At 41.3% G+C, this 16,122-nt stretch overlaps 1 protein-coding gene across 2 annotated transcripts in view; it reads right to left on the reverse strand.

The window, feature by feature from the left end:
• The window catches only part of UVRAG (UV radiation resistance associated), a 115,609-nt gene that overhangs the window by 35,685 nt on the left and 63,802 nt on the right, over positions 1-16,122 (reverse strand). For both annotated transcript variants that reach the window (XM_068395242.1, XM_068395243.1), the window contains one exon: positions 2,214-2,292. In XM_068395242.1, the coding sequence (XP_068251343.1) occupies positions 2,214-2,292 (79 nt within the window). The remainder of the gene's footprint in view (positions 1-2,213; positions 2,293-16,122) is intronic.

A 16,122-nucleotide genomic window follows, 5' to 3' on the forward strand; every position in this document is an offset into this window, starting at 1 on the left:
TCACAAGTTACGGAATGAACTAATGTATTTACATAAGTACAGATTACGGAAAGCATTGATTTGATAGTAATGGAGAGAGAAAACTATCAAAGCATTTGCAGAAAAGAGTATTTAATCCCTTTTTCTCACTAGTCCTCCCTATGAAAGTCAAGTGTGAACAGCAGGCTGCCATCATTAATACCAGCAACAAAGAGTCGCAGTCTAAGTTACATTAACAGCTCGATTAAGTGAATTTCCAAGATTAGCAGGACTTCATTAACTTAATCTGAAGATATTTTAGCCTTTAAGCAATTTCAGAGCCATTGGAGGTTATCTTCCAAAATACACTAAGCATGGGCAAGATACCAGAAGTCTGGAAAATTGTAAATGCAATCCAAACTTAAAAAAACAAACAACACAAAAACACCCAGAAGCTTTACTTCAATTTGGGATAGCAAAAGGGGAAAAAGTGGTGAAAGACAGAACTGGAAAAACAACCCAAGCAACTAGAAATTAAGCATAAAAAAAAATCAGATTTTTCAAGAATAAAACTGTCAGACCAATCTAATTTCAAGCCTTACAAACAGGTTAGAAACTGAAATGTCACATTTCTGTTGGAATTTAAATAAATCTCTTGGCACTTTATGGTATAATATGCTCACAAGCATGCTGGGGAAATGGGATATTGATGAAGTATGAATGAATGCAGATCAAGTAAGTACTCTTTGGGTGTAGTTAAACAATGGGTCACTGCTGTAAATGGAAGTGTTAGTGAAGCGGGGCTCCACCTGGGTCTAGGCTTTACCCCAGTTCTATTCAGTATTTTAATTAGGTGAGCAGGATAAAGAGTAGGCTGCGATGCAGCAAAAAGCCAAGTTCTCAACCTACCTTTCCCCATCTTCTAGAGCTATGTCACCAAATCAGAGACATGAATAAGAAGAAAAAGGAGTGCTTAAGGTACATTCAGAGCACACATGTAAAATATGAATGAGTCACCTGCACAAATTCAGAATGGATTACTTTGTTGCTGTGCAGAAGAGACTTGGGATTGCTGGTTGTGCTGAATCACAAAATTCACCGTGTTAGGCTGTTAAGAACACAAACCTACCCGAACATAAGGAAGTGAAAAAAAAATGACAAGACCCGTGAAGCATTTCTCCCACCCTACTCAATGTTTTGAAGGCAACTGTTGCACACTGTATCCAGCTTTGGGCACTGCCCTTCAAGAAAGATGTGGATTCAGATGGAAAATAGGAGACAACAAGAATGCTCAGAAATTAAGAGATGTGACTCATGAGATAACACTTTAAAAAGGAGAGGTTGACTTTCAATGCATAAAGGTTTGCAAAGGGGAAGAGACTTAAACAAGTATATTATTATAATAAGTGATTATGTGATTAAACAGAAGCAAGACAGATTTGAATTAGATGTCAGAGAAGAGTTTAATGGCCAAGACAGTCAAGCATTGGAACTAAGTGGTACTTAGATCACAGGCTTTCCTTCGGGGAAAGTCACACAAACATCTAGCAGGGATGGCATAAGAGCAGCTGACCCTGCCCTAGGACTAGTTAACAGTCTAAAAGGCCTCCCCAGGTCCCTTTCAGACCAGCTTTTGGAACATGTTCTGAATTCCATACCAAATGTGTTAGCAGCAGGTATTACTACCACCTCAAATACAAGTCTGTAAACTTGCAAACTCTCATGTGTTTGCCAAAGGATTATTTTTAAAATACATTAAGAGTAAGGAAGGATGATTATATTTTTTAAAAAAAAGAATCCTCTGAAGTCATGCATTTGCAAGATTTAAGATTTTCCAGCTTGTTGTATTTTCTTATCATAAGTACGGAGGTATAGTACTAGTTAAAGCAATAATACAGTAAAATTAAATACACGGCAATGAGAATGACTTGAATGGATCTCCAAGTATGATAGAATAAAAATAGCAGAAAACATTTACAATTTTCAAAACAGTGTGTATAGACTTAAAGCATTTACTATTTGAAAAGGAAAAGATTCATTATTAGCTGGCAAGCCCTTCTCGAAGCACCACAGAAAATCTGAAGCACAAAGCTGTAAAGTAAATGAAGACAAGATCTGAAGAACACCTCCACTAGATCACAAATGTTCACCATAGAGAACAGCATCACAGGACAGTAGATGTAGACTCATGCCATACCGACACGAGGCAGACAGTAGATATAAATAATAATAGAAAAAAACCTCAGTGTACCAACCTGTGCTATATTTTTGTTGAGAAGATATACTCCGTATTCAAACTGAAGCTTCTCCCCTCCTTTTGGATATAAAGGAAATCTGATGGGAAAGACAAAAAGGAAAAAAAATAGGCATTTAAGGTAAAATTATTCAGATGCTTCAGTAAACTTCAAAAAGCCACTGACTCCTATTCTGAAAAGGTAAAGACTTAAAAAGCCTCCCTTGCTGACTTCTCCCAGGAACCCCTTCCACAGGATGGACTTAGGAACCCTCTGCAACTCCAGTCAATCAGCCTTTTAAAAACTGACGTCAGAATTCAGCTAATGAATTACACTTTCTAACGTATTTTAGGTTTTGTAAAGATGCTTTATGACTCTCCCAGTGCTGCAACATTCCACTAAGTGAAGCATATTTTAAGCATATTTTAAGCAGTGTACAGAATACCAGATCCCACGTTATCCCTTTGTATTCAGCCATTCACATTTGGTTACCTCATTTCGAATCAGAAATAATCTTTTAAGAAAGGTGTTCTCTTTTGATTAAACTGTTATTTTGTGATTGAAAGTGCACAAATCTCTTCACCCACAGAAGACATTTGCAGGTTCATTCCCCAATGCACCAGAAGAACACTTAGAGGGTACAAGTGATTCCTTTCCTTTCAACAAGCTTCACACATGCACCAAAGGCTCAAGTCAGTTACAGCATCATAGGTCACTGCAGCCCGTGCAAATAAATATAATATATATTATATATAAATAAACATATATATGTTTATTTCTCCTACTTAATACATAAAGCATTTTTCACAATTTTAAATATCTAGATGTAGCAAGTGGCTTATAAGAAAGTACATGGCTTAGATCAGAGAACCAAAACCTGAGTCTCTAAAGTATTGAAACTGTTTGACAGTACATTAAAAAATATAATTTTATGCGTTATGTTCTAGGAATCTTTGCTCAAGTGAAGCAGTTCTCAAACAGTTTTAATATTTTTACGCTCCGTTTCTTAGGATTGTCTTTTGACTCTTCCTTCCCACCAGAGGTTATGGGGTCGTCACCGTCAATACAGTAATCTTAGTACAATCTAAAAATCTACGTTTATGGGAACTACACCATGAAACGAGCTTTTGCCTTTTCAAGAACCTTATGTTCTGTACCTCCTAATCAAGATGCTGAGCATATTATCTATACAAAACCCACATTACATCAGAAACCAAAGTCTCTCTCAAATATGAGATAACAAATACAGGAGAGATCGGTATCTACCAGAAACAACACATTCTGGAAGGGTGATTACCCAAAGTGCATTTTATCATCAATCAGCCCCACAGCAGAGGACATTTGCAACTTTTAAGGAGAATTATATAGCGCCATTAAAGCTGAAGGTTAACAGGTCATGATCACAGCAGATCAAATATTAAGATGTCAGCTTCAAGTTTTATGCTACTTTCAAACTCGCTAGGTCACTTCAAGTTGAGGAATATAAAAATCACTGTGAATAGTATATATCTAGCTCACCTTGCTTAATAGATCTATAAATCCAACTAGTTCCCCATGCAAGAAAAAAAAAAACCTAAGTGAACACATGCTACAAAAATTCCACGACACATTATCCTAAGTGTAAAATACAAATCAAAAGGAATTCATTTCAATATCTACAATTAAACTACCCAAACAGAGCAGGATTTAGATTTAAAGGATACCTTTACAATTAACAGTATTAAAACTCACTCAAGCTTGACAATAAAAGAACCATCAGGAACACAAGCCATGTTTCACTAGAAGATAGTATTTCATTAAGTCACTAGTAATGGGAAACATTTATTCTATTATTAGACACAGAACTCTTTGATATACGCAGTACAGAAAAGAGGGTAAAACCCGTTTTACAGTGCTCGCTACCATCTCCCACACACAGTTTCTTTCAAGGGGTAAAGATTAATCTTTTCTGTTTATCACCTTGGTACTGCTTCTTTGCTGATATTCACATTTCTGTCCTCTTAACTTCCACTAATTAATCTTGAAAGACTCTAAACTACATACACCCTCGTGTCAGCTTTCATAACGTAATCATTTACATGAAAGTCATGAAAAATGTCAGTGGATGTCTTTGTGTATGCACATTTATGACTCAGAGGAAAATATTCCCAACTTTTATGTCTCTTTCTTTGTGTTATCTTGCTTGCCCGTTAAGCCTGGTCACAAGCAATAAACTCAAGGAAGAGGAACGACGACATTTTATGTAGTAGTTCATTGAGTATAATTGAATGCAACTTTGCTGGCTCCCTATGTGCAATTCCTCTTGCCTGCTCCTCAGAAAAGCACGACTGTAAGCTAAATCTCTCACTTTGGCATGCTGCAAAAAGTCAAGTCTGCTGTGTAAGGTTTCAGTTATACTTGTTCAAAAAATACATTTCAAAACTACTATTTTAGTGTTTTTATCATCGCAAAGCACTCAATAAAATGCAAAATGGCATCCGCCTGCCCATTCTCCTCCAACATCTACCTTCCTTGTTTCCATTCTTGCTGATACGTTTGGAAAAAAAAAATCATTAAACTCCTTTAAAGCAGACCAGAGATACTTACTCTAAGGTGACAAATTCAAAGGAATAAATGTGATATGTTTAGTGGAAAGAAAAAAAACCCAAGCCACAAGTGTCTGTTGTGTAATCACCAGAAGAGATCATCTGAGAGAATCACAGAATCAATCAGGTTGGAAGAGACCTCTGGGATCATCGAGTCCAACCATTGCCCTGACACCACCATGGCAACTAGACCATGGCACTAAGTGCCATGGCCAGTCTTTTCTTAAACACCTCCAGAGATGGTGACTCCACCACCTCCCTGGGCAGCCCCTTCCAATGGCTAATGACCCTTGCTGAGAACAAATGCTTCCTAATGTCCAACCTGAACCTCCCCTGGCCAAGCTTGAGGCTGTGTCCTCTTGTCCTATCACTAGTTGCCTTGGGGAAGAGGCCGACTCCCACTTCACTACAACCTCCCTTCAGGTAATTGTAGACTACAGAGTACCAAGAAGTTACCAAGTAGTATGAAACTTGTTCTGAGTACACTCAGAAGCTGAGCTCTGGTCCTCCTCACAGCAGTTCACTTACACTCTGTAAGGAAACCTTACACCTACCATACTAGCAGGCAGTAATTATGAACAAAACACCTCCTGCTCTGTGAGGTTCAAAGCGTGCCCTTGTAAAAATACATTGCTATTTATCTTATGACTATGGAATATTAGTTTTCAACAATGTGTAGACTTCTTAAAACACAGCCCTAATACACCCTGAGTTTATAGTAGATATTTTATTCCTGTATATATAAAGAGCACACTGCTCAGCTGGCACAGAGCAGTTATAATTTTAACAGTGACTCACAAAGAACATCTTAGTTCAGAGAACATCAACTTGATGCAGGAAAAAAATCGCAACACTTAGTAACTTATAACAGGTTAACCTCACTTGGAGTTGTTTCGGCACCTCTTGTTTCCACTGTACTCACAGAATCAACCAGGTTGGAAGAGACCTCTGGGATCATCGAGTCCAACCGTTGCCCTGACACCACCCTGTCAACTAGACCATGGCACTAAGTGCCATGTCCAGGCTTTTCTTAAACCCCTCCAGAGATGGTGACTCCACCACCTCCCTGGGCAGCCCCTTCCAATGGCTAATGACCCTTGCTGAGAAGAAATGCTTCCTAATGTCCAACCTGAACCTCCCCTGGTGAAGCTTGAGGCTACTTAAGGCTATTCTTGCTTCACTTAAGACATCTGACATGTCAGCCATGATAAGAGCCTGTGCTGGGAAAAAGCACGAGGACTAGTAGTGATAAAGGGAATAACAAGCTAGCAGGCACGTGGAAAGGCAGTTTTAGGATCTATGACAACTGTGCCAAAGATGCTGAAATTAAACAAGTCCCACTCTGAATTCAGAAAGTGGAGAGCACTGTATAAAAGTGATCCAAACTGTACAGCACACTCACCTTAACGAGATGGTCAATATGTACCTTTAAGATCTAAGAGAACAAAAAGAGGATTCTCAGTCTTAAAAGCTTGTTTGTTTTTGCAAATTTTATGTATTGCTTATTTAATCCCGAAGGCCTGTGACAAATGCAAAGTTTTTATTAATTTCTTTGAGTCATGTGTTCTGTTTTATAGGACTCATTGGGATACATATCAGATGACCAGTGTTACCCAACTGTACCACACCACAGGAACAGAGGCAAATCCATAATAAACCACAAAAAATACACATGCACGGCGTTTGTAGACACGTAGCTCACCTCCCCTTTTATGGCATGTTACTTTGGACAACAGTTGTGTTCTTCTACTTGTGATACCACAAGGACAGAACAGTTTCTTTCACAGTGAACCAGAATAACATCATGCTTACAGCCTCAAAGGACACACAAGGCTTCCTCTAACATTACAGAGTCACAGAATCACAGAATCAATCAGGTTGGAAGAGACCTCGGGGATCATCGAGTCCAACCATTGCCCTGACACCACCATGGCAACTAGATCATGGCACTAAGTGCCATGTCCAGTCTTTTCTTAAACACCTCCAGAGATGGTGACTCCACCACCTCCCTGGGCAGCCCATTCCAATGTCTGATAACACTTTCTGAAAAGAAATTCTTCCTAATGTCCAACCTGAACCTCCCCTGGCAAAGGTTGAGGCTGTGTCCTCTTGAACGTTAGTATGTTCAAGACCCAAGTCTTCCCAGTCTCACAAGGAGAGGTTTTGATTGGCATCTCTCAGGAGTGACAGTAAAAAAAAAAAAAAAAAAAAAAATTAAAAAAATCATAGAAGTAGTTACAAGGCACTTCTAATCATCTCTGAATAATTTAATTTTAGCAGAGCTTAAAATAGAGATGGCAACTCATCTGCCCCCACCTTACCTCTCTCCCATCTCTCCTGCCTGGAGGGTTCCCAAGAATAAGCATCTCTTCTCTACCTGCAATCTTAATTCCAACAAGTCAACATCAACTGCCTTATTTCAACCTATCCTCTGTTAGTTACTGCCACACTTCCTAAGCAGACTTCAGCTGGATAAAGAACTCCTCAGCTTAAATGTGGTCCAAGAAAAACTGGCATGGAAGTTGGAAGGGAGCACACTATTAACAGCTAGGCAAGAAACTCTCCTCTTCCATCGAAGGCACCTAATGTTCAAATCAGATACTATTCTTAGCACTGAAATCCTGTGTTTAACACAGCTGGATGTCACTAACTATAAGCAGTTCTAAGAGCAAAGAAGGGGGTTTTGAAGTACATAGGGCAAGTGATTTTTAGTCTATTTACACATAAGGAGGTTTTGCTGATAGGCAATGAGTAAGCAAACAAGTACGAGCAGGTCAAGGCTTAGAGAACTGTTGATCTACATAACCAAATACATCTACTTGTAAGAAACTCAAGTGAGATCGACAAATCAAAGCGTGTACTCAAGTGGATACAGATTAGTGCAAGCATAAGAGGAAGAATCTCTGATTTCCTTGTAAACTGCCCAGGCAAACAGGGGTGGAAAAGGAAGAAATCCCAGCTAAAAGGAGTGGTTCAGTGAAGTGGCAACATTGGTGTTATTTTACACTGTAGACTCTATGTGAAAGTTTCTGGAGTACTAACCCTCATTAAACCCTCCCAAAAGAGCTGTGAAAAGGAAAAAGTGAGGCAGAGGTTACATGCTTTGTTCACAGTTACTCTGATGGGGAAAAGTAACCCCAAGTCAGCCTTTTAAATAAAAAACAGGGCTGAAAGTCTACCTCTTCCCCAAGCTGAAACGACAGAACCAGCACCCTACCATCAACAATGGGAATTAAGTTTTGAGTTCTTCAAGGATCTTGCAACACTTCACAAATGCTAAGTTTTAAAATAAATAGTCAGTTTGAACATTTGCATAGGAAATACCATTCTGGTGGGCATCAAGCTTACAGGTACCCAAATACACCATCAACAGGTCTCTTAGGGAGCTGTAACTTTGGAGTTAGTCTTCACTCTAATGATATTTTCTCTAACACAGGATTTGGTCAAGTAGAACACATCTCAGATGTAACAAACACGCGTACCTCTAAAATGGAAAAGCAAAGTATAATCTTACTACAGTAAATCATGTTTTAAGGTTACAAAGAATGTAGACAGGGTACTAAATTGTCAACTCTGGCTTAAAAGTCTTTTATTAAAAAGAGAAACCCAATATATGCATTTCCAGTCAATATGGAAAACTAATGGTGGCTGGTTGCCACCATTTCCATTCCAGCTGAATCATTAAGACACAAACAGCTAAACAGAAATATCAGAGTTAAACCAAGGCAGATTTCAATTTTCAGTTCAAGATGTAGTCTTGAATATAGCTAAAAACATTTGTGGTCTGGGAGCAGTATAGGACGAGCAGACAGAGTTTCAGTGAACGCCTTTGCCAGCTGCACCTGTCCAGGGGCCTGAAGACATTTCTGCAGGCAGTAGACTCTGACTCTATGACATCTCTGCAGCAATCTGATCCACAAGCTGCAGCGTGCCCCCTGAGACCACCAGCCGTGTGGCTGAAACTACCTGCTCATCCAGATACAAGCAGATCATCTTGTAATCATAAAGCTACAGGCACAAAGAAGTCTAATGTATCGTCTCTAAGGCAAGTTCAGACCAGCTGTGGTAACACTTCCCTCTAAATAAACTTCATCCCTCCTTGGGGTAGGAAGACTGTCTAAATTACTTCCCAGTGTTGTCTTCAGCCTTATTTTCTATGATTCAAGGCATAATGAAGGAGACTATGCTTATGTGCTGCTGAAAGGAAGTCTGAGAAATTTCAGTGGTAGATGGTAGAGAAAAGCCTCTTATAAGGATTTTTCTTTTTTATATTCACAGTTTAAGGTGACATGGAGGGTCTGACCTATGAGGAACGGCTGAGGGAGCTGGGGGTGTTTAGCCTGGAGAAGAGGAGGCTCAGAGGTGACCTTATTGCAGTCTACAACTACCTGAAGGGAGGTTGTAGTGGAGTGGGAGTCGGCCTCTTCTCCCAGGCAACTAGCGACAGGACAAGAGGACACAGCCTCAAGCTTTGCCAGGGAAGGTTCAGGTTGGACATTAGGAAGCATTTCTTCTCAGCAAGGGTCATTAGCCATTGGAAGGGGCTGCCCAGGGAGGTGGTGGAGTCACCATCTCTGGAGGGGTTTAAGAAAAGCCTGGACATGGCACTTAGTGCCCTGGTCTAGTTGACATTGTGGTGTCAGGGCAATGGTTGGACTCGATGATCCCAGAGGGCTCTTCCAACCTGATTGATTCTGTGAGATACCTACAGTTCAGATCAATAAGGTCTGGTGGGTTTCTCCCTTATAAGAAGTATTCATTATTCTCAATAAAAGAAAGGGTTTTAACCCATCTCTTACTGACCTTTGAATACATGGACTAAACCACTGGTTTCGATAAGACAGCATGGGCAGGAAGCTCACCACTACAGTGTCTCCAACCAAAACTGCTCACTAATACTCATGTATTTAAAAATCAGAAAACTGACTACAGAAAAAAGGTCTTTTAAAGATTGCTTATATTGCCCACACATATTGATTCTGGAAAACCAGAGGTCTGTTTCAAAGCTAAAAATGTGATTAGTCTAATTTCAGTTTCAAGCATTAGACCACCCTTTCTACAACTCATAAATAAACTGTGCTAAATATTCTACTAACCACTAAGAACTTCTCTTCACTGTCTTACCTTTTTCAGCTGACCTTAGACAAGTACTTATCAGCCATTAAGACCTCGTTTGATTTTATATCCTCAGCTAATCTTTAGGTATTTTATATAGTAAGTTCAGCGTTTGATGAACATGCAGTAAATCACCGCAGGACTCTTGGTTCAGTCAGATGGTAACTGTTAGGAAAAGCTGAAAGAATCCCTGTTCCATACATTTATTTCAGACTTCAAGTATCTCTTATGAATTCAAGTCCAAATACATTTACTGTTGTGTTCTGTGATTTATGAACTCCTCTGTATCCAGAAAAAAAAATCACACATGTACCAATATATTGGTGGCCAATTTTTATTGTCTATAACCGCCTGTCTTTAATACAAACTATTTTTAAGCTTAAGAAATTGCTTCATTTTTAACTGCTTTCACCTGCTTCTACTTTGGTATTAGACCATATGTTTTAGATCTTTTATTCTCTTCTCTGTTCAGGCTTCTGCCATATCCCAAATTATATTAAAGTCTCAAAGTTTAATCTCTACTTCAGAAATCTCTTTAGGGAAGAAGTCAGTACAATAATGATTTTTACACATCACATCTAACTGTTTTCCACAGGCTGAAGTGTGGCACAATTTAAATAGCACATTACATCCCATTTGGGAAACGAAAGTAAAATTCCAACTCTAGTTTGGAATTGTGTTAGATAACCTTAACTTTCAAAGTGATGCAAAAGTTCAAGGACCGCTAATATTTGTAGCTCTGCAAGCTAAAGTAACAGCAGGGACATCCATGTGCTCCATGTGCAAGCTGGAACACAGGAGGTTCACATAAATATGAGGACAATCTTCTTTACGGTGAGGGTGACCGAACACTGGAACAGGCTGCCCAGAGAGGTTGTGGAGTCTCCTTCTCTGGAGACATTCAAAACCCGCCTGGACGCGTTCCTGTGTGACATGATCTAGGTAATCCTGCTCCGGCAGGGGGATTGGACAAGATGATCTTTCGAGGTCCCTTCCAATCCCTAACATTCTGTGATTCTGTGATTCTGTGACATTCATGTTTTAAGAACACTTAATTATCCAGTAGTTAACTGAAGATCAGAAATTTAGTCCACCGAATAAATGAAGCTGATACACTATATTTTCACATCGCCGTTACTTGCAATACCTTTGATGGTGCAGTCACCATCTCTGGAGGTGTTTAAGAGAAGACTGGACATGGCACTTAGTGCCATGGTCTAGTTGACATGGTGGTGTCAGGGCAACGGTTGGACTCGATGATCCCAGAGGTCTCTTCCAACCTGATTGATTCTGGGATACTTCCTGCCCAACTGCATCCACCCAATCTGTCAGGGAACAAACCTGACATGGCTTTTTCCTTCACTTCTTATTTTCAAGGACAGTAAGCAGAAGGGCTGCAGGGAGATGACTGTAGAGCAGACTTGGCAGAATGCAGCTGAAACTCAATTATTCACTATTATACAGATAAAGAACTGATGTAATTTCTGTGACTGTAACAGTCACTGGTGTGATAGCAGAGTCATCCATCACATCTAGGGAACAACTGTGCCTCACGCAACACTACTAAAAAATAGGGCAGTTTAGAAAATTATGAATTTCAGGCTTAAGCCCATGGATAGGACACTCTATATGAGGATAGACCTAAATAGCCCAATCCACATAAGATAAGGACCTGAAAAAGTCACAAGTTATTGCTTGATATCATTGAAGTATGAGGAGTGCACAAGAACAAGGTTTAAATATTTACTGAAGTTTGAGTTATTTCAACCTCACCCCCTTTTGGGGGGCTGCAAGGGGGACAGGCAGGGGAGGAAGGAGCTAGTGTTTTCCCTCCAACCTAACCACATCCTGTTTGCTCATTGTAAAGGAATGTTGTATCCAGAGGAGAAAGCTGGCGTTATTCAAAAGTGCTGGGGCTTTTCTGAACGAGAAGAAAGCAAACCTTGAAAGCCTTGTAAGTGAGAAGGACTATCATTGTCCAGCCAGCTCACTTGGAATCACTATTTCCCAGGACACTTTGAATCAAGTACTAGGAAAAGTAAGCTGCTGAAGAGCCATAGGCACCAAAATAACCAGCACTTCCAGCCTCTTAGCACTCCACCAGAAGACCAAGGCACAAGAAGCTTTGGCTGCACAGCTTCATAACCTGTTTCCTTCTCAGATAAGCTACACTGTGGTTGTATTACAGAATCACAGAATAGAATCATAGAATCGTTTTGGTTGGAAAGGACCTTTAAGATCATCAAGTCCAACCGTTAACCCAGCACTACCAAGCCCACCACTAACCCACATGTCCCTCAGCACCACATCTACATGGCTTTTAAATCCCTCCAGGGATGGGGACTCCACCACTGCCCTGGGCAGCCTGTGCCAGTGCTTGACAACCCTTTCGGGGAAGACATTGTCCCTGATCTCCAATCTAAGCCTCCCCTGGCACAACTTGAGGCTGTTTCCTCTTGTCCCATCGCTTGTTACCTGGGAGAAGAGACTGACCCCCCCTCGCTACACCCTCCTTTCAGGCAGTTGTAGAGAGCGAGAAGGTCTCCCCTCAGCCTCCTTTTCTCCACACTAAACACCCCCAGATCCCTCAGCCGCTCCTCATCACACTTGTGCTCCAGACCTTTCACCACCTTCGCTGCCCTTCTCTGGACTCGCTCCAGCACCTCAAGGTCTTTCTTGGAGTGAGGGGCCCAAAACTGAACACAGGATTTGAGGTGCGGCCTCACCAGTGCCGAGTCCAGGGGGACGATCCCTGCCCTAGTCCTGCTGGCCACACTAGTGCTGATACAAGCCAGGATGCTGGTGGCCTTCTTGGCCACCTGGGCACACTGCTGGCTCATATTCAGCCGGCCATCAACCAACACCTTAGCTTCAGAGCAGAGACTGGCACAGATCTTAAGTTGCAGACCCAGGCAGCTGAGTGCTTCTTGGAAGGCACACAACTAAAATGCAACAGTATGAAACTGCCTTCACCACCAGACTTCTCAGTTACAGAGATACAACACAGAGCACTTCAGATCCTTTTCTGATCAAGCTACCAGTTGATTGCGGAGGCCACAAAACTGACCTAAGGGTGACTACTAGCCTATAAGAAACAGCTAACTAGTCTGACAACAATCAGCATGATCGGAAAAGTTTTAAACAAAAAAGTAAGACCCCCACCTGTTGAGAAACGCTGAAATCAAAAGGAAAGGCAGAAAAAAGGATTACAAGTGTGCACTTTGCTTTGTTAGAGATGAGATTAAGACATGAATATGAATCACAAATCACAAGTGAATTCAGATTTGATTACTATATGGTTTGTAGTTCCTACTTGAGAGAAAAAGCTATACTTGTAAAACAAACGTGATGACAAAAATACAGATTGCCAAGGGAAAAAAAGCATATCCTCATTGAAGCTTTACACAACACAAAGATAATTAGTTTACTGGGAAAGGAAAACATATTGGCAGTTGAACTTTATGAAATGTATTTTCAAAATGTCTATTTGAACAGCTCAACAAGAAGATAATCGAAAGCAGAAGCACTGCCATCTCTCTGTCAGGAAGTGTAACTGCTGTGATCTTGTTCTTGGAGAATGCACAATAGAATGGGCTGCCCAGGGAGGTGGTGGAGTCACCATCTCTGGAGGGGTTTAAGAAAAGACTGGACATGGCACTTAGTGCCATGGTCTAGTTGACAGGCTGGTGTCAGGGCAACGGTTGGACTCGATGATCCCAGAGGTCTCTTCCAACCTGGTTGATTCTGTGATTCTGTAATAGCTTCAATATGTACAGGCTGTACACAGGAGGAGACAGCCAGATTATGAAAGTCAGGCAGTTCTTGATAAGACAGTCATCAATTTATACAAGAGGGTATCATTCTACTAGTTCAGCAAGTAATGCTTTCAAACACCTCAAAAACACAGCTAGCAATCCACAGAGCAAGCATCACCGATGGCTTTTTGTAGATTGTACATTCCTGTGATATATTTCAGCTTGAAGTCAAAGCTTGCTACATACACGCTGTGATGGATACCATAACGCAAGGACTATCTGTAAGGACAGAGCATTCAGCCTCGCTATCAGGACTTTAAATCTCCCTGCCACTGAAGGATCATTTTTAACTAGAGGACATTTTATACAGGTCAAGTCCCTGCTTATTGAAAAATGAAGTAATGTTTTGAAAAATAATCTCATCAGGAGTATAGTGTTCCAATGGGAGTAAACTAAGACCAGTATGCCTTCACAGAAACATTTCTCAGCTGTAGATGTCTGGGGTCAGCGGTCTCATCTACTGCAGTAAACAAAATCTGCTTTCTCAGACTGGCCAGGAGCATGTAAAAGTTTCTAGTTCCCAGAAATAGTATTAACAGTACCTAAATTTATTAAAGAACACCTGATCTAATTCTTAATCTATGCACAGTAATATTTGCTGACCCAACGAAGGCAAAAGCATTATTTTGGTGATCAAGAATAAAATAACCCTGGATTCTAACTGAATATCCTCAAGAATGTGGAACATAAAAATACAGTTCAAGACAAGTTCATGGCAAAAAGCATTCTTTGAGCAATATAGTTGAACACTTAACACACACTCAATCTACCACAAAGAATCAGCTTTGCTTTGACAGCTATTAGATTTCTCAATAAACCATCTCCCTCCATCTGATTTAAGTTTGCCAAGATTTCTTCCCAAAGCTGCCATTTTATTATCTCAGCCGAAGTACCAAATATGAATAAAGACTTCGCAATTGAGTGGGAAGATGTTAATGTCAGTGAAAAGTTATTCTTCACTTGCTTGTGACACGATTTTTCAGATTGCCTTGTTGCAAGTGGCTGATCTGTTAGCAGGCACAAAGCAATAACCACCTTCAGTTGTAGTAATTCTACAACAGCTGAAACTCTGATTTTCCCATTCTTCGGAATAGGAGCAAGGCCACAGCAGTGAGGACAACTTTTAGACTACGCTCATTCAACAAGTGGTTTCCAAACGCTCCAAAATTATCCATATGCCTGTTCAGCAACACTTCACAGAATCACAGAATCAATCAGGTTGGAAGAGACCTCTGGGATCATCGAGTCCAACCATTTCCCTGACACCACCATGGCAACTAGACCAGGGCACTAAGGGCCATGTCCAGGCTTTTCTTAAACACCTCCAGAGATGGTGACTCCACCACCTCCCTGGGCAGCCCCTTCCAATGGCTAATGACCCTTGATGAGAAGAAATGCTTCCTAATGTCCAACCTGAACCTCCCCTGGCAAAGCTTGAGGCTGTGTCCTCTTGTCCTATCGCTAGTTGCCTGGGAGAAGAGGCCGACTCCCACTCCACTACAACCTCCCTTCAGGTAGTTGTAGACTGCAATAAGGTCACCTCTGAGCCTCCTCTTCTCCAGGCTAAACAACCCCAGCTCCCTCAGCCGTTCCTCATAGGTCAGACCCTCCAGACCCTTCACCAGCTTGGTCGCCCTCCTCTGGACTCGCTCCAACGCCTCAACATCTCTCTTGAAGTGCGGGGCCCACAACTGGACACAGGATTCAAGGTGCGGCCTCACCAGTGCCGAGTACAGAGGGACGATCACTTCCCCAGACCGGCTGGCTACACTATTCCTAATAGAGGCCAGGATGCCATTGGCCTTCTTGGCCACCTGGGCACGCTGCTGGCTCATGTTTAGCCGCCTGTCGATCAGCACCCCCAGGTCTCTTTCCACCGGGCCGCTTTCTAACCACTCTTCCCCCAGCCTGTAGCGCTGCAGGGGGTTGTTGTGGCGCAAGTGTAAGACCCGGCACTTGTTCTTGTTGAACCTCATGCCATTAGTCTCGGCCCATCTATCCAACCTGTCCAGATCCCTCTGTAGGGCCTTCCTACCCTCCAGCAGATCGACACTCCCACCCAGCTTAGTGTCATCAAAAAACTTATCAAAAACTTATCTCTACTTACTTGCAAATCCAGCTTGTCACGCTTAAAAGAACTGAAAGACAACACAGTTCATCGAGAAAGGTAATTTGGAAGCAGTCTTGTAGCAGAACTGGTTTTGATAAAAACTTTGCTTTACTCACAGGCCTGAGAAATGAAACTTTTTACATCAGAACTTATGCTGTCAGTAACTCAGACTGCCTGACTCAACACTGTGTGACATGTACACATGGGCTACAGCAATGAAATGAAACTGGCCTACAGCTATTTTCAAGTGCCTCTGCGATATAAGAGGTTGGATGCCCTCAGAGTTTGTTTCCAGATCAAGTCTG

Source organism: Nyctibius grandis, chromosome 2 (genome assembly GCF_013368605.1).
Source record: "Nyctibius grandis isolate bNycGra1 chromosome 2, bNycGra1.pri, whole genome shotgun sequence".
NCBI lineage: Eukaryota > Metazoa > Chordata > Aves > Nyctibiiformes > Nyctibiidae > Nyctibius > Nyctibius grandis.